This window comes from Danio rerio, chromosome 12 (assembly GCF_049306965.1).
Source record: "Danio rerio strain Tuebingen ecotype United States chromosome 12, GRCz12tu, whole genome shotgun sequence".
In the NCBI taxonomy this organism is placed as follows: Eukaryota; Metazoa; Chordata; class Actinopteri; order Cypriniformes; family Danionidae; genus Danio; species Danio rerio.
The window spans coordinates 8,239,638-8,259,111 of NC_133187.1; the positions used below are offsets into that span (position 1 = coordinate 8,239,638).

The window sequence follows — 19,474 nt, forward strand, 5'->3', positions numbered from 1 at the left end:
TGATTTAAAGCAAGACAACATTTTAATGAACTTTTAATGCTCTAGTCAATTTTGTGTTAGTTTTTTTATTTGCTTCTATACATGCTTTCTATGAATTATTATATTTAATCATTAATTATTATATTATATAATAATTATAATTACTTTAAAGCTATTTCCCAAGTGATGCTTAATGAACATAATATTTGTTCGGCACATAATATTTGTCCACTTAGTTGGCAAGATATTAGTATTCAGCTTTTATTATGTTAACTAGGAAAGTTGGGGTAATTAACTAAGTTAATGGGGCCAATATTACTGACCTTAAAATTGTTTTACAAAATGTCAAAACTTCTTTTATTATCTTTTGTGTAGTGCTTACATTTGCAAAGAAAAAAAATCTCATTTATTTATATTCATATAAGGTTATTGTTCATAAATGTTATGCATATTTTATTTTAGAAATTTTATTTCACAAAATGGTTGGATTTTTGAATTGATATTTAAATAGTGCAAATTCCCTCTGTCAAAACATTCAAAATACAACGAAACAGAGTTCTGGAAATTATACTGAACTGGTATTGAATTAGATAACTTGCTATAAAATGCTATCTATATAGGCAGCTCACTAGGTTCTGAAACAGCCTGCATGTGTCATTTTGAAACACTCATCATTACTCAAATGGTGGAGCTCTTTCAGCAGTCCTCAAGATATTTACTAGGGAACTTTAACAACCTGCAGGATGTGGTTGTAGGAAACAGAGAAAAGGCAAGAGTAAAGTCAATGTGCTTTACTGTATATCACTGACCTAGTGTCAAGTACCAGGGCATTGGCATGACAACAATAATGGGCAAAGCTGCTCTAGTATGTCACTGCTGAAACACTTCACCGACACACACTACCAAACACAGATGGCTTCCATGGGAATGAAAAGAAAAGGCTGGAGTGTAATGGGCAGGAAGGTGAAACCTACCCCAGAAACTGAGCCCCTGCTGGGCCCACCTCCACCAGCCTGCTCGCCAGGCCCTCTCCCTCCACCATGGGTGGCAGCGACGCCAGCTTGTGCCTCTTGACCAGACGGCATGTGATACGTGTTGGCGCAGTGCATTTGCGAGGCGGGATGATGATCCGCATGCCATTGTGGCGACTTCCTCGCATCGACCCGCCACGTGCGTCCACCATGAAGCTCACCAAAAACCTGCAAGAGGCAAACAATTTAATTAGAGAGAGAAAAAGGAGAGGCTCTTAAAGTTGAGTTGTCCCATGCTGTGATAATAGCACACTGAAAGAAAACCCGAAACACGAAGAAGTGATCTATAGGATCATTCCATGCACCTGGTGAGAAGTTAGTGAGGTAGAGAACGTTGGATATTTAAACATGGTAATAAAGACAGTTAAAATTAGTTTAGACTTCAATCAAACTGTTAAAGTGTCACAATGTAAATCTTACATTATTACAATCGACCTTCAGTTATATGTATTGCTAACATCCTTTATGTCTACAGAAATAATTCATTCATTTTTCTTCGGCTTAGTCTCTTATTTATCAGGGGTTGACAAAGAGGAATGGACCACCAACTGAAATGCGCTATAGGTAAATTAAATAAACTAAATTGGCCATAGTGTATGAGAGTGTGTGTGTGTGTGTGTGTGTGTGTGTGTGTGTGTGTGTGTGTGTGTGTGTGTGTGTGCGAGTGATTGTGTGTGTATGGGCCTTTCCCAGTACTAGGTTGCAGCTGGAAGGGCATCCGCTGTGTAACAGCATGGGTTGCACTTCTCATGATTAGACTGTATTGGCCACTAATAGTTATTTAAGGAGGCTCGTTGGCCTGATGTATTGTACAATGTATTGTCCTGTTCATATTTCATCCAGAAATGACATTTTCGCAGTGTGAACAAAAACTTAATTTTTTTTTTATATAAAGTTGAAGTCAGAATTATTAGCCTCCCTTTGATTTTTATTCTCTTTTTCATATACATACATCCATATATATATATATATATCTATATCCCAAATTATGTTTAACAGAGCAAGGAAATTTTCATTGTATGTCTGATAATATTTTTTCTTCTGGAAAAAATCTTAATTGTTTTATTTTCGGCTAAAATAAAGCAGTTTTTAATATTTTAAAAAACATTTTAAGGTCAATATTATTAGCCCATTTAAGCAATATTTTTTCCTGATAGTCAACAGAACAAACCATCGTTATACATTAACTTGCCTAATTACCCTAACCTGCCTAGTTAACCTAATTAACCGAGTTTAGCCTTTAAATGTCACTTTAAACTATATAGAAGTATCTTTAAAAATATCTAGTCAAATATTACTTACTGTCATTATAGCAAAGATAAAATAAATCAGTTATTAGAAATGAGTTATTAAAACTATTATGTTTAGAAATGTGTTGAAACAAATCTTCTCTCTGTTAAACAGAAATTGGGGGAAAAAGAAACAGGGGTGCTAATATCCCAGAGGGGCTAATAATTCTGACTTCAGCTGTATATGTAGAAGTTGAAGACCAAGACCAAGAAGTTGAGCTGAGAAGAGCAAAGACACAAAAACAAGGGAGGAAAAATTGTGATCACATGATGAACTGTCACCTGTTGTCGTACTGAAGGGGGGAGCGAGAAAAGCTGCAAAGAAACAAGTGGAAATATGGAATAGGGCAAACCAAAAAAAAAAAAAAAAACACAAACTAAATCTATTATTATATCAGAAAAAAGGTATCTGGGAATACACAGATGGATGATAGAAAGGTAAGATAGGGAGACGGACAGACATAATCAGACAAAAGACAGTTGAGAAATAGCTGACAGACATATGAATACATTGCAGGTAGATGGATTGAAAATTCAAATGACGGAATCCTTCTTTATTCTCATAAATGAGACCTCATTCAAACTCTTAAACCCAAAGTATACTTTATACAGGGCATACATATAGTACAGTGTGCATGAAATAAACGTTCTCATCAGAACAGCATGCGCATACTTTGCATGTGATTCAGTTGATTACACAACATGAATCAGTTTTTAAAAAAAGTATTAGGGCTGCTTGATATTGGGAAAAAAAATGACACTGCAATATATTTTTTTCTGCAATAAACATTTGGGATATGAATACCATTTAAAAAAAGATGACTTAAATAACTGTACTTGAAAAGAATTCATACATCTGCAAAAAGCATAATAAACAATGGTAACAAATGTAACCCAATCTGGTCTGGGTGGGATCGACCGGTGATTCTTTGCATTGAAGTCGGTTACTTTAACAAGGAGATTGAAGACCATGGACCCTAGCGTCTGTTGCTAGAGCACCTTTTGAGGTCAGAGGAGTTAGGTTTACCTGCATAGCACTTCACTCGCTGGGCCCCGTTACACTCAACCCCCTAAACCTCACTCCCATCCCGGACGAGCTCCCATGTGTAACCCACAGTTTCTACTGCACCCAATCTGGTCAGAGCTGGGATCCAACCGCTAATTCTTTGCATAGGAGTCAGTTGCTCTAACAAAAAGGCTAAAGACCATGGTCTCTAGCGTCTGTTGCTAGAGAGGTGAGGTTTACCTGCATAGCACTTAGCTAGCTGGCCTCTGCTACACTCACCCCCCTAAACCTCACTCCCCTCCCGGACGAGGCCCCACGTATAACCCACCATTTCTACTGCACCCAACACGGTCTGAGCTGGGATAGAACCGGCGATTCTGTGCATGGGAGTCATCTGCTCAAACAAGGAGGCTAAAGACCATGGCCTCTAGCGTCTGTTGCCAGAGAACCGTTTGAAGTCAGAGGAGTAGGATTTACCTACATAGCACTTTGCTAGCTGGCCTCCATTACAATAACCCCCCTAAACCTCACTCCAATCCCGGAAGAGCCCCAATGTAAAACTCACCGGTCCTACTGCCCCTAACCCGGTCTGAGCGGAAATGCAACTGGCGATTCTTTGCATGGGAGTTGGTTGCTCGAACAAGAAGGCTAAAGACCATGGCCCCTAGCGTCTGTCGCAGGAGCAGCTTTTAAGGTCAGAGGAGTGAGGTTTACCTGCATAGCACTTTACTAGCTGGCCTCAAACACAGATGAAAATAATAGAAGAAATTTTTTTAATGGTTTTATGGCTATTTTATGGTTTTCTGTGGAGCCTAACAGCAATTAAGAATGTGAATTCAATATGAATCAAATGTAAAAAAACACTGTATTATCTATATTGTGTAAATAATTAAATACAACAAATCTTTGTTAAGTCTATAAACTTTAATAATAATAATAATAATTCCTTACATTTATATAGCACTTTTCTGGGCACTCAAAGCGCTTTACAAACAATAGGGGGGATCTCCTCATTCACCACCAGTGACCAGCTGATTGGTGGAGAGGAGACAGATTGATGAAGCCAATTATGACATGGGGAGGGTTAGGAGGCCATGATGGACAGAGGCCAGTGGGCAGGTTTGGCCAGGATGCCGGGGTTAAACCCCTACTCTTTTTCGAAGGACATTCTGGGATTTTTAACGACCACAGAGAGTCAGGACCTCGGTTTAATATCTCATCCGAAAGACGGCGCTCACTGAGCAGTATAGAGTCCCGTCACTATACTGGGGCATTAGGACCCACACAGTCCACGGGTCGAGCGCCCCCTGCTGACCTCAGTAACACCACTTCCGGCAGCACCCTAGCTTTCCCATGTGGTCTCCCATCCAGGTACTGACCGGGCGCAGCCCTGCTTAGCTTCAGTGGGCGACTATGTGAGAGTTGCAGAGAGCTAGCTGCCGGCTTTACTTTCAAGAACTTTAGAATTTCTTTGTTTAAATTCGCTTGATATCTTGATCACAGTTCTTAAAAACATCTAAGTGTAAATCTTTCACTCTTATTATTAGGGTTAAACTTTGCGATGATCCCACAAATCACGTTCCTGGTTATTATAATCACAACTAAACATTTCAGACCCTGCTATTGCAGATTCGCACATTGCGATATTGATGCTCAAGAACCGATATAATGTGCAGCCCTATCAAGAATACTTTCAGAATTAGTGTTGTTGGTTGTTCAGATCCCTAATTCTGTAGTATACGAATAGTCATGGCGAAAGTGGCCTTACCCTGAATGGACAGGACTGGAGACCAGGTTCACATTGTCCATAGTATCTGGCGTCCAGCTGTAACGTCTCATTGAGTCCGTGTTGTAATCTTTCGCTAAGGCCAGGTGCTAAAACACAAAACAAGCTTGTGAACAAACCATTCAAATTTCCATTCACTGCGGTTCTGTGGTGAACCACAGTAAATGGCCCGTGCTTTCAAATAAACTCTCATATTGTATGAGACTGAGATGCTGCTCTCTGCAATTTACAGCTCAACCACACAATTATCACCTCGTCTTGTGGTTGAAGATGACAATCGCAATCAACAAAACAACATGCAGGAGAAGCCAAAACAATGTGAAAAGCTAGGATTTAAACAGCTATAAAACTTTAACCAAAATAGAAAAGAAACCCAGTTTGAACCTTCCTGAAGATTTAAAAATGAAACCACAGCAAACGCATGTTGTGGAGCAAAGCTGATGTTTGCCTGCATTGGGTTGTGGGTTAAAGCTGCGGCCACACTAGACTTCCCAAATATCTACATAAAGTCCATAAAAATCATAATTCAACATGAAAATAACGCAATCTCACGGTAATTCGTAACGTTTTGATTTAGTGGCTAATTCGTATTTATTCAAATGATCTTATTCGTACAATTTTGTACGATTTGCTCATCACTCGATGATGGTTGATTTTAGAGGTGGGGTTTGGTGCCACACCTCCTTTTTAAAACAGCAAAATCGAGTTCAGTCATACGAATTAGCAACTTAACTGACAAAACGTAAAATACCTACGTTTTCTCGTGAGATCAGGCTGTCGTAATCTACCGCAAACATGCTATACCGGCATTCCTTTAATTCAGCTAAGACATTGAGGCTGATCTTCATGTAATACAGATTCATGTCTCCCTCATTCGCATGCATATGAACGGAGGTCAATGCAATGAAAGTGTAGTGCGACCGCCCCTTAAGAATCAATGCAGAATGCATTTTATACCTTATAATGAGAGTCAACAAGGGTGGGCATGTCTCTACAGACCCCCTGAAGCATTTGAAGAGAAAAGACAGATCCTGAATGACTCCAAATGAGCAGTGACAGACAGAAAGGCTTCCTCATCACCTTACAGTTGTATATTTGACTACATCATAATAACATCAGAGTTCTGAATAATTTCTGTGCTGAGTTTTCTTTTTTTATATGCATATTTACATGCATAAAGGAATACAAAAAAATTGTATTATCTGTTTATTTACATACCACTATCCACCAGGCTAAATTTAGTTTTTTTCTCTCTTCTTTTTACCTTAAACTGTGAACTTTGGTTATTTATAAATATACAAGTCAATATGTAAGTCAATGACTACTGGTACACAGAGAGTCCAAAAAACAAACGGACATATACATATATAATTTTCTTCCATATAATATGCTTCTTTTTTAAAATAATTTTCTTCTCACATGTTCTAATTATGAAACAACTCATGTACATTTGGATGGCCTAAGGGTGACTAACAGTAGATTATATATACAGTGGGTACGGAAATGTATCTGCACCTTGCCAAAATTCTGTCTCTGAGCTCTTCAGGCAGTTCCTTTGACCTTTTGATTCTCATTTGCTCTGACATGCATTGTGAGCTGTAAGGTCTTGTATAGACAGGTGTGTGGCTTTCCTAATCAAGTCCAATCATTATAATAAAACACAGCCAGACTCAAATAAAGATGCAGAACCATCTTAAGGATGATCAGAAGAAATGGTCAGCACATGAGTGAAATAGATCAGTGTCACAGCAAAGGGTCTGAATACTTAGGACCATGTGATATTTCAGTTTTTCTTTATTAATAAATCCATAGAAATGCCAACAATTCTGTGTTTTTCGGTCAATATGTGGTGCTGCGTGTACATTATTGAGACAAACAATTCTTTAAACTCTTCTGCTATTTTGGGATTTCCACCTGGATTTTGCCTACCCAAATTTAAAAGCTTCCCAAATCCACATGCAGAGGTGTAAATGCAAAAATTTGGTATAATTTTAAAGAAACACCTTTAAAATTTTTATAAAACACTATTGAAAGTGTTTAAAATGTCTGTATATGTTGACTGTGTCATAATAAACACCTGAAAAAAGAGGCGCTTCTGGTATTTTTCTTTTTTATAAACTCAAATTTGTACCTTTTAGGTTCTGTGTGGTCTAGGGTGCTGTAATTAATTTTAGTGGTTCCTGCACATGTCTGTAATCATAGCAAAAAAGAAAAACGTCTCTACCATAATCTATGCAAGTGTTATTGTATTCCAACTGATGAGAGGTGCTATACAAGCCGCAGGGATTGATCACTGTTTTCATATTTCACTATTCTTTTGTTTGATCAAATTTAATTCACTGTGTTTGGACCACATCAGACATATAAAAGGATTAATTATGCACATCACCTCAAAAACAGAGGAGAATGGCCCTGAAGCGCACAGCATAAGATAAGAGATGACAGCTGTCTGTGCTATCTGGGGCTGCTCATTGATCATAAATATATTGTTTTCACTTCTGCGCCATGGAAACACCGCAATTCATTCGGCAACTGTTTGATATGTGAATATAATTCAGTAAAAAGAATGCTAGAACTGTATGAGCACAGGCAAGAGCTTTCATTTCAACTTGTACAGGTGTCATATATGAACCATATGAAAAATATGAAAATAAACCAATGTTCAATACCCAGCTCGGGTATCCAAAATACTGTGTATTTAAGTGTAAATAACTTTTGTACAGTAGGATGTACAATGTGATGCATATGTGCATAAAATATAGATTCTACACTTTCAAACAAAACCACTTACGGGGGTCTGGTGCAATGCTAGTCCTTTAAATCTTAAAGCGAAATTCGATGATGTCATGGAGAGTTTAACTGGTTAAATCAGTGGTTCTTAAACTATGGTATGTGTACCACTAGTGGCACGCGGAGATATCAAATGTGTCATATGTACATGCTATATAAATTTCTAAATTTATTAAAAATGATTTATATATGAATATGAAATATAATATATATATTTTATTTAAATGTTGACATTTTTAGTTTTTTGTTTGTTTGTTTTTTTACATATAAGCACAGTACAGTGTTAACGTTCAGACTATTCATAATGTTTTAAATGGCTGACAGCAATAAATATTCTTAATAATAGAAATTAATCTGCCATGTTTTAGAACTGTGCAGAGCTGTAGCTGCTTTGCTGGGCTTACTACGCTACTGTATTTCAATGCTGCTCATTAAGGTGGTACTTGGAGAGACAATTTTTTTCTGGGGTGGTACTTGATGAAAAAAGTTTGAGAACCACTGGGTTAAATGATTTTAGCAAATGGCTGCAATATAATAAAGAGTGAAAAATTGAAGGGGGTCTGAAAACTTTCCTTACCCACTGTATATTGGGGGGTTCTTTAAGTATAATAAGTTCATAAACAACTCATTATTTGCATACCGAACTGTGATTCCCTTTCATCAAACACCTAAGTTAACCTGTATGAAAAGTAAAAGTGCTTAATTGTACTGAACGTGCACTATTTGCATTATTCAACACCCCAAAGTACATTGAAAAGCAGATGATGTTACTTAAATAAAAGTCTACCAAGAGCCTACATCAAGACACTTTTTTGAAAAACATAATATTATCATACTAATAATATAGACTAATAATTGGAACGAAAGTCCATTTTTTTAAGTCAAAATTTGCTTTAATGATTTTAATACAACAGTGATATCATAAAGTAATACCACAATGCTTTGCATACAAATAACACCACTAAACAATTACCATATTTACAAAAAAAAAAGATTATTATTTACCATAACTTTAATAACTTGAACTAATTAACTAGTAACTAATAGCTTTTAACAGTTACAGTTAATATATATATATATAAGCAGTTAACTTGCAGTTATGTAGTGTATATAAGTGATGTCTATGTGTCCATGTTCAATGAAGTGTATTTGTATTTTCAAATCTGCTGAACTAAATTGAAGCACATTAAAGCTTTTAAATGCTCGACATGATATAATGGCATACCGTGTCCTTGGTGGGCGCCAGGATCTCTTCGATCATCATGCTGTCGCGGGCGAAGGAGCTCCGGTTGAGAGTGTTGGACCTATCCGAACTGAAGGAGCGCAGGCTGTTGGCATTTACATTAATACCATACAGTGCAGGAGGGCGGGGGAGTGACAGTGAAGTACACACAAAACACACACACACACACAAACACACAAAACAAAAACACTCATTATTGCATGCAACTTCCAGGGAACTTGATGCACAATAGCCAATAAACATGGATGATGAGAGACATCTGTAGCCGTGTGATGGTTTAGACGTCGAGCGAAAAACTTGAGAATATGGATCAATTCAGAATGAATATTTGTATTAACTGAATCAATAAGACACAAACTATGTACAATTTTTAAAAGCTACGCAATGAGGACATTTTAAAATGTTTATTGAACAGTCCTAATGTAGCTACATAATAATGCATTATTAAAGCAAGACTTGCCTAATGTAAAATCGAATAAATGAACGCAAAATCGAGGCCAGAAGACTTGATAGTTGCGTATAGTTGAATAGAATGATAGTTGATAGTTATTATGATAGTAATAGTAGATAATATATTATAATAGGTGACAATAATCATGATGCTTTCTTTATTTTAAGTTTTAAATAATTCAAATTTTTGATGCATTTAAAACAACCCAAACTCACTGGATTTATGTACCCAGGGATATATTTTTGAGAACCAAGAAATCCAGCGGGGAAAATAAGTATTGATGACGTCATGTTTTTCCTCGAAATAATATTTCTAAAGGAGCTGTTGACATGGAATTGAACCAGATTTTGGCAAAAACCCAAACAAAACATAAAAATAAACAAGACAAAAATTTCTTCTGTGTAATAACAATGGAATGACACAAGGAGAAAGTACTAAACTACAGACACATTTAATACCTTATATAAAAGGCTGTTTCAGTGGTGTCAACCTAAAGACGCCTCATATGGAGAATGAAGTCATATGAATTGCTCAGGTGTGAGTTTTTTTAATAGGGTGTAAACATCTTGATGGTTCTGTGGGTCTCGTCTATTAAATCTGATCTTTATTTCGTATTTTCAATTGGATTCAAGTCAGGTGATTGACTGGGCCATTCTACAGCTTGATTTTCCTTCTCTGAAAGCATTTGAGAGTTTCCTTGTCTGTGTTTTGGATCATTGTCTTGCTGAAATGTCCACCTTGGATTCATCTTTATCATCCTGGTAATGTAGATGTTGGACTGAAGCAGCTGATATTTATTTACAATGACGAAGGGCAGTGGGTTGCTAAAAAACTACTAAGACATTTCAGCTGCTGTCTGGGCTTTCACTGACTTTTTACAGCTCTCTTCATGTGTTCAATACTTTTTCCCTGTGTTATTTAATTTGTTATGCATAATTTGTAAACTAACCAGATTTGTTTTCTTTGCAAATCTTATATGGATTTGCTGGTTGTTACAAGCATCCGGTGAAAATTTCAAGTAACTAGCACCTTTAGAAATATGTTTTCTGAGAAAAATGGTGGTATTCAATACTTACTTTACCCGCTGTATGCATCAGGGACTGTCTTTTTGCAGTTTTTGATTTCAAAAATCTACTAGAGGGTGATATTTACATTATTGACAATCTCAAATACATAACTAATACATAAGATTACTGCGTATCTTAATGTCCTTTTTGCATGTGTCTTTGAGAGAAGGCTGCTTGCTTGTCGCTGTGCACAATATATCAGCTTGATATCGACTGGCCCACACTGAAAAAAATTATTTAAAGATGATTCTTTGGATTTACTCTTTTTTTTTACGTTAAGTGGTTGTAAACAATTTATTTGTGTTGAATTTAAACAAACAAATTAAGTTGAACATTATTAAATTGAATTTGTTTGTTTAAATTTAACACAAATAAATTGTTTGCAACAGTTCTGCATGCAACACTTTTTTTCAGTGCACACACCCTGGGCACTTTTTCCTAACAAGCCTGTATAGATTTAAACACAGATTCCAAGTAGGCCTAGCAAAAACCCTTAAATGGAAATCAATGGTGCATAACTAGCCAATCAACAATTATACAGATTTATTTAAAACTGTGCTAAAGATCTAGATCTTTCTTAACTTTAGAATTAATTTCTGTTCGCATTATCGCAGACTGAGCTTACACAGATTGTTGGTACATCAGAAATCAATATGATGCCTACAGCAGTTCTCAGACTTCTCGCTTTACCGTCTCACTGCCAGAATCAGTTTATTTGTTTGTTTGTGGTTCTGTTTGCTGATTTAAATGGCTGAAATTTCGCCGACAAGGCTTTTCAAGCATCCCTGGAAGCTACATTGAGAAATTATTCAGAATTGGACTTAAGACAGAAATGTTTAACAACAACCTGAAAAAAAAAAAAAAATTGCGCACAATACACCAAACTGTCAACACAAATCTCAAACTGAAATGAAACCATAGTCTACACACAGCAAGAATGTGTTTTTCCTCATCAAATAAAAAACAACGCACAAAGCACGGTAACACAACAACGCTTCATGGTCTCTGAATGATTCGGGATGAGGGAGGGAAGGTGGAAACATCATGCCCTCTTACCTGATTTTAGGACTATGGTGAGGGTTTATAATGGAAGAAGAACAGAGGAAATTGAAAGGCAACAAATCAGAAATGCAGAGGCTGAATGAAGCATGTTTCCTGTCTTCGGCTGTACTGTACTATCTAAAACTTTTCCCTAAAATATAAAGTATTTCAATATCCTAAACAAACACTGAAGAAGTTATTAGGTATACATATGCACCAAGCAAATATGGAAACATCCCTAAAATGATCAAGGAGATGCTGCTTTATTTCAGAGCAGCACTTTCTAAACCTTTCCATCAGAATATTCTGAAGAACTTTAATTATTCTAAAGTTTATTCATGCCGATAGTCTTGGTATATTTTTGTACACTTTGGCCAAAATACAGCTTCTGTACCATAAACTCAATAATTCATTTGTAATTGCAAAGTACTATTTCTCAAGTAAATAGTTACTTGATATAGTAAATAAATATACTTTTTATTATTATTATTATTATTATTACTATAAGTGCTATGTATAATCATTAAGTAATTATTTTCATTTTAATAGCTTTCTTTATTTCGGTTTTTAATTTAAAAATAGTAACACATTTAAGCTAGTAAACGTTAATATATTTACTAGCAATAAAACTGTTTTTTGTAGATTTTAGTCTTTTAATTTGTTTTTAATAATTGAGTATTATTTTATGCATCATATAGTTGACTATTTACAGTTTATTATCCATAAAAAGAAAACTATTTGCTTAAATAATACATGTGTGGGTAGTTTGTTTTAATAATATTATTATTAATATTATTAGTATAGTAAATAAATAGTTACTTGATTACTAAAATAACACAGATAATAATATCAAAAATATATGAATAAACTACTAAACGAATGAATAAATAGGTGATATTTAGGCTTATCGCTTTAAAATTAAAATAATAAATCTACAAAAAATAGTTTTATGCTAGTAAAAATATTCATTCACCTTGTTTTTAAAAATGAAAACAGATCAAGCTTCAAACTAAAACAGTTATTGATACTAAAATAGTACTTATGGTAACTAATACTAATAAACACAATTATAATAATAAAATGACGACTCTTTAAAATAAAAATGCAATACAACAATAAATAAATGAGTGGCATTAAGGCTGATAGTTTTAAAATAAAATAAAATCTACAATAAATTGTTTTAATGGTAGTGCTGTAAATATATGAATTCACTTTGTTTTTAAATAAAAAACTAAGATAAAGCAAGCTATTAAAATGAAAACAGCTATTTAATGATTCAAAAATAGCACTAATAGCAATAATAATAATGATAAAGCAAAAACAAACTACCCAAAAATGTATTAATAAATATTATTTAGGCAAACTTTCTTATTATGAATAACAATAACAACTTAGCCAAAATAGCCAATTATATGATGCATAAAATAATATTCAATTATTTGAAAAAAAATAAGACACTAAAATCTACAATAAATAAATTTATGCTAGTAAATATATTAATTAACTTTATTTTTAAACATAAAACCAAAAAAGATCAGGGTATTAAAAACTAAAATAGTTACTTAATGGTACTAAAAAAGCACTTATGGCAACTTATACTAATAAAAACAATGGTAACACGTTATTTTGATGATCCATTTGAGTATTAGTAGACTGTCTGCTTAATATGTGTTACATATTGTTGTACTTAATATGTTGTACATGTCAAACTCTAACCCTAACCCCAACCTAACAGTCTACTTATATTCTAAGGAGAATTATTTGGCTTTATTTGTTTATATGAAATAAATAAATATAAATATAAATAAAATAAATTCTTATATGAGAATTATTTATATGTAACTTAAATTCAACAAACGGACCATCAAAAAAAAAGAGTGATCAAAACAATTATAGTAATAAAAACTTAAATAATAAAACACAATAATGAATGATGAATAAATGGGTGATACTTAGCTTTAAAAAATAAAATTAAATAAAATTAAATAAAAAAATAATAATAAATATATATATATATATATATATATATATATATATATATATATATATATATATATGTTATGATTATACTATATGTGTTATTAACCAAAACACATGAACACTTTAAAAATTAATAACATAAAAACTTACTTTCACAACCTCGAGTCGTTCACTAAAACGTGTCAAATGCTCAGGGCTGTTATTGAACCTGAGTTTAATTTCCTGTTATGAGGCTAGCGTGTAGTCTGAGTCTTTTCAATCATTGAGCGCTGTCAAACTTGTTTGTTGGTGGGAAAATCCCCTGAAGCGACTTAGATGTAGGTTAAACATTAGCTTCGCGCTCCTCACTCAACAGCGCATGCTATTGAATCAAAAGATGACAGCAGGCGGACAAAACACACAATCTACAGCCTTTAGATAAGACAGTTGCGTGCTGGAGCCATGAATGATCTGGATTCACCATCACACCAGTTTATTTAGATGAGACATATTAAAGGTGCCCTAAAATGAAAATCTGGGTATAGCAAGGCATAGCAGAGTAATTATATATAAGTAAATGGAAATGGGCATAACGTTAGCCTCAGACACCACTGTTTCCACATGTGTAAAACCCCAACAGGCCAGTCAGAAGACAAAACAAACTGTGATGAGACTAACGGGCCACGCCCTCATCATTTGCATGTACTCCTACTTTAGGTCTTTCATCCGGTGTGGTTAATAATCGAGTCTCTCCTGGAAACGAGTCCGCTTAGGACACCAAGGGGTCATCTAAGGTGAATACCTGATCAAAAGCTATTATTGTGATACCTTGTTGTGTGGCTGATCTGAGCAGCGTTAGCTTGTTGTAGCTAGGAGGCTAAGGGTAGATATATGAATATGCTAGCACATAGGCTAACTGGGCTAACTGAACAATATGAAATATAAGCGCTCAATTTCCTAACCCATGCCTTTAATTATATATTAGTATATGAAAGGGTCTATATAACGCTTAGAAATGTCTTTATAATTGTGAAATGAAATGGTCATTATTAAGCTTGTTACATGATATAAATTATATCGTGATTTTACAGAATTAATAGTTGTAATACTGGAGTTAATAAACAGATGCTACAGACTATACCTATTACAACTCCAGTGAAACAATAGGATCAATCAGGGTCCAATAGGCGGACCCAATTCTGATGAGGGGACTCGATTTTTCACGACACCGTAGCTGACGAGCAGCTGACGTCATCAAGAGAAAACTTATGCGTTTGATAAGCTAAACAATTTCTAGTGAGACAACAATGACAATTTTCCTCCCTTAGTTATTGAAAACGTATATTTCACTTACTATGCATGAGGGACTTTTATTTCGAAAATGCGAGCCCCAAATTGTTTACTGTGCAACAAAAGCACAATACATGCTTCAAACTCGCCTCAGGATGCAAAATGCAAGATTTACAAATTATACAATAATTCATCTCCATTCCGAAGAGACATAAGGTATGTTTAATTCAACAAAATCTCACAACAATTCTTAACCTTTTGATTTAGTGGCTAATTCATATGAATTCGCACAATCTAATTCGTACAATTTAGTATGATTTGCTCATCCCCCAATGACGGTTGCGTTTAGGAGTGGGGTTAGGTGCCACGCATCCTTTTTAAAATCGTACAATTTCGTACGACTGAACTCGTACGAATTTGTACGATTTTGCCACTAAACTGGCAAAACGTAAAATACGTACATTTTCTCATGAGATCAGGCTGGTTTAATTGCATCTTTTGTTAATTTATCGTGTTTATTGTGAAATTTGATGTGTCTGAATCGTGTCAAATCACTTAGCTCAACTGTCATCTGCAGATGATATTAAGTCCTGACTGTGTTTTCTTCGACTATAGCTTCAAAATATCTATCCCTCCCCTTTGTCAAGTTTAACTGTAATTTAACCTTTATTCACAACAGATCTGATGAGCAAAACTGAATAACGTTACTCTGATGGGTTTAAATTTGTCCGTGTTTAGCATTCGTGCATCTTGCTTTGTGTGTATATGTGTGTTTGTAAGAGCCAGAGCTCATTAATATTCATGACACGAACCCTATATGGTCAATCATGGACATTCTGATTCGATGGGTATTTTATGGAGTAATACCAAAGTCCCTTTATGGCAAGTCAATTCACTCGGCGACTATCTTTGAAACGCCGTAAAAAGAAGGTATTAGGTACAAGAGGTCCTGGGTTCAAATCCCGGACGAGCCCCCATTTAAATGTTACGACTTTTAAGTTTAGTAAGTTAAATGGTGCTGTAAATGTAAATATAGTATTTTTGATGTAACTGATTTACAGTAAGCTCCTGGTGAACTGCTATAGATTCTACATGAAAATAAACAGTTTATATGAAGGCAACACTTTCTCTATATGCTAAGTTGATGTTACCTGGCCGTTCGGGCTCCAACACTAAATCCAACATATCCTTCCTGAGGCAGAGAGTCGTCTCCGAGCTCACGCAGATCCTGCGGCCCCAGATATTTGTCTGTGTCTCCGGTCATCGCATCCTCACCTAGCAGAAAAACACACCATTACTAAACCCTTCAAAGAGAAAGAGGCTATTTAAAAAGGACTTATTATGCAAAAATCACTTTTATAAAAGCGTTTAAACACAGTTGTTTGGTAACAGTCTGTGAATATAACCAGCTTCTAATGATTAATTTCATATTTTATAATCACACTTTGTCTGTAGAAACACTTTAATTGACATTCTCGCTTTGTACATGTTATCAGAAGGGAAAAGCCCTGCACATTAGTGATGATCTATCCCTCCTCAGCATAAACAGCCCTGAGTGAGAAGCAGCTGTCCGCCATCAGTTTTGAATCTGCCACTATTCTGACACGTACGCAATTTTAGCTCCACCCCTTTTGAAAAGAGGGTTGGGAGCACAATCTCATTTGAATTTAAAGCGACAGTCATCAAAATGGCACAATTTGGATCAAAGGCTACAAGGAGCAGTTTAAAAGAGTTACAAAACATTATTTGTGGGTTATTTTGAGCTCAAACTTCACACTCTAGGGACACAAGAAACTTATTTTACTGTAAAATAAAAAGGGACATGATAGGTCCCCTTTAAAGCAACACAAATGCTATTACAATCCCTTTTTCCATTTCTGTTTTGCACTAAAGAATTATGAGAAATAAGAATGTGTTGGCGTTAGAAATGAATAGCTGGATCAGACCAATCCCACAACAATCACTGGCACGCGTCCCAAACTCTTTGACGGCCACAGATACATGCAGTCTTTGTTTAGGGTGTGTTGTTATAAGTACAGAAATGTAAGCAAGGCACTTAAAGAATATCAAGACCGCATGTTCCAACATGCTTATGATGGCTGTAAATCACATCTGAATGTGCATTTCTCACAAACTACTGCAGTGTAGATTCAAGCAAACCATACGTCCTCAGTTAAAGCACACTAAAGCAGAGAAACAAAAAGAGAGGAAAAGCAAGAAAAGAAAAACCCAATTATGATTTTCTGATTTTTGAGGTTATGATGATCGCCATCTGACTCATATTAGAAGATCTTGTAATTTACACTTTACAGTAAATGTCATAAATATAAAATTCCTACTACTACTACTACTACTACTACTACTACTACTACTACTAATGCTATACAGTATTGAGCAAAAGTGATGTATGGTCTAGAAAAATCTTGAAACAATTTGTTATGTTGAAGCGATTTAAATGTGTCGTGCATGTAAAGTGTACAATTTGGTATGTGCTTGACAAAAAGAACCAGAAACATATTTATGATAATTTATATTTATTCAACATGCAATTTTCTGTGAGATTTTCTTCTAGAATAGAAAATTAAAAGCCACATTTCAAGATAAGCTATATCATGATAAGCTATATCATGAATATATAAACTATATATATATATATATATATATATATATATATATATATATATATATATATAGCTTATCATGAAATGTGGCTTTTAATTTTCTATTCTAGAAGAAAATCTCACAGAAAATTGCATGTTGAATAAATGTAGAAAATTAATATATATTAATATAGAATATTAAGAATATTAATATATATATATATATATATATATATATATATATATATATATATATATATATATATATATATATATATATATATATATATATATATATATATATATATATATATATATATATATATATATATATATATATATATATATATATATATATATACTGAACTTATTACCTATCAACATTTATTCAAATATAATGTACTTCTCATGATCTATTTTAATTGAACTTTTAAGGTCAATAAAACAAATTTCATCCAAACGTTTGGACAATACAACTGACCACTACTGCATATGCTTCATCTATGATCACATAAAGAAAAAATTATGACTAATGTGTGTGTTTATATTTGAATTCAGGATTACTGATTATTTAACCCCCTGTTTATTTATTCCTCAATTTCTGTTTAACGGAGAGATTTAAACAGATTTCTCAAGATTTCTTCAGCACATTTCTAAACAATAGTTTTAGTAACTCATTTCTAATAACTGATTTATTTCATCTTTGCCATGATGACAGTAGAGAATATTTTACTAGATATTTTTCAAGACACTTCTATACAGCTTAAAATGACATTTAAAGGTTTAACTAGTTTAATTAGGTTTTAAAAAAAAAACTGCATTTATTCTAGTCAAAATAAAACATATAAGACTTTCTCCAGAAAAAAAAATATTATCAGACATACAGTACTGTGAAAAATTCCTTGCTCTGTTAAACATCATTTGGGAAAAAAAAATTAAAAAAGAAAAAAATTCAGAAGGGGGCTAATAATTATTATAAATATATTAAAATTAAATAAATTTACTGAAACATTGTGCTGTAGGTTTAATTATTAAATTGGGCTAAATTATTTTAGATAGCTCTTAATTTTGCTATGTCCATGTAAAGTTACCCAATCAGGCTGACACCAATATAATCACCAACAATCCATCTCAACAAAACTTTTAACACGCTTTATTTATTAACTCTATTTACCAATATGATTTAACTGACTTACAATAACATTTGTTTAAATGTTCATGTACTTTTAAATATGTGGCAAAATATGTGTCTTTTCCATTGGTCCAACCAGGCTATTCGAAAAAAAAAAAATCCAAAGTGTTTAGCCCTGTATAAGTCTACAATTTCCTTCATAATGATTTTTACAAAGGTCTTTAAAAGTATTGACTTGATGAAACCTGCAGAAACTCTGAGTGGCCCAGAATCAGCTTCTGGTTTCACAATAATTCACAAAAGATTTTCATGTAATCTGCTCACATAAACTCATAGTTGGGAGATTTTATCTACACCATGAATGCAGGCTAAACTCAAAAGCACACAAGCTTGTTCAAACTACTCGTTTAAAATGAGCTGAATCAACTAAATTCTTGAGTTTTTTGGGGGACAACTTAATTGTTTTATGTACAATCCACTTTAATTTCAAAATTGATTTACTTTTGTTTGGACATAAAGTTTGGATATAAAGAACTTATGTGGAGCATTTTTTACAGACAGTGTAAGAAAAAAGAAACATTCTGACAGCAACCCCCCCCCCCCCCATCACTTCCTCGCAAACACCCTGACAACCACCTCCCCCCGAAATCACCCACACCCCTAAAACTTTCTCTCTTTCAAACACACACACGTACACACACACACACATGCTCGCACATTCAAAAAACGATTTTTGCTGCTTGTTAAAACCACTTTCTATTTAAAATGAGTTGAAACAAAACAATTCTTACGTTTTTTGGGGGGACAACT

At 34.3% G+C, this 19,474-nt stretch overlaps 1 protein-coding gene across 50 annotated transcripts in view; it reads right to left on the reverse strand.

Annotated features, from left to right (window-relative positions):
- Nucleotides 1-19,474, reverse strand: part of ank3b (ankyrin 3b) — a 211,155-nt gene that overhangs the window by 44,021 nt on the left and 147,660 nt on the right. For 39 of the 50 annotated variants that reach the window (XM_073918153.1, XM_073918150.1, XM_073918148.1 and 36 more), the window contains 4 exons: nucleotides 16,084-16,207; nucleotides 9,107-9,209; nucleotides 5,074-5,180; nucleotides 954-1,178 (listed from right to left, as the gene is read on the reverse strand). In XM_073918153.1, the coding sequence (XP_073774254.1) occupies nucleotides 954-1,178; nucleotides 5,074-5,180; nucleotides 9,107-9,209; nucleotides 16,084-16,207 (559 nt within the window). Of the gene's footprint in view, nucleotides 1-953; nucleotides 1,179-2,581; nucleotides 2,615-5,073; nucleotides 5,181-9,106; nucleotides 9,210-16,083; nucleotides 16,208-19,474 lie in introns of all 50 variants that reach the window. The other 11 variants (XM_073918147.1, XM_073918173.1, XM_073918162.1 and 8 more) reach the window with 1 other exon arrangement.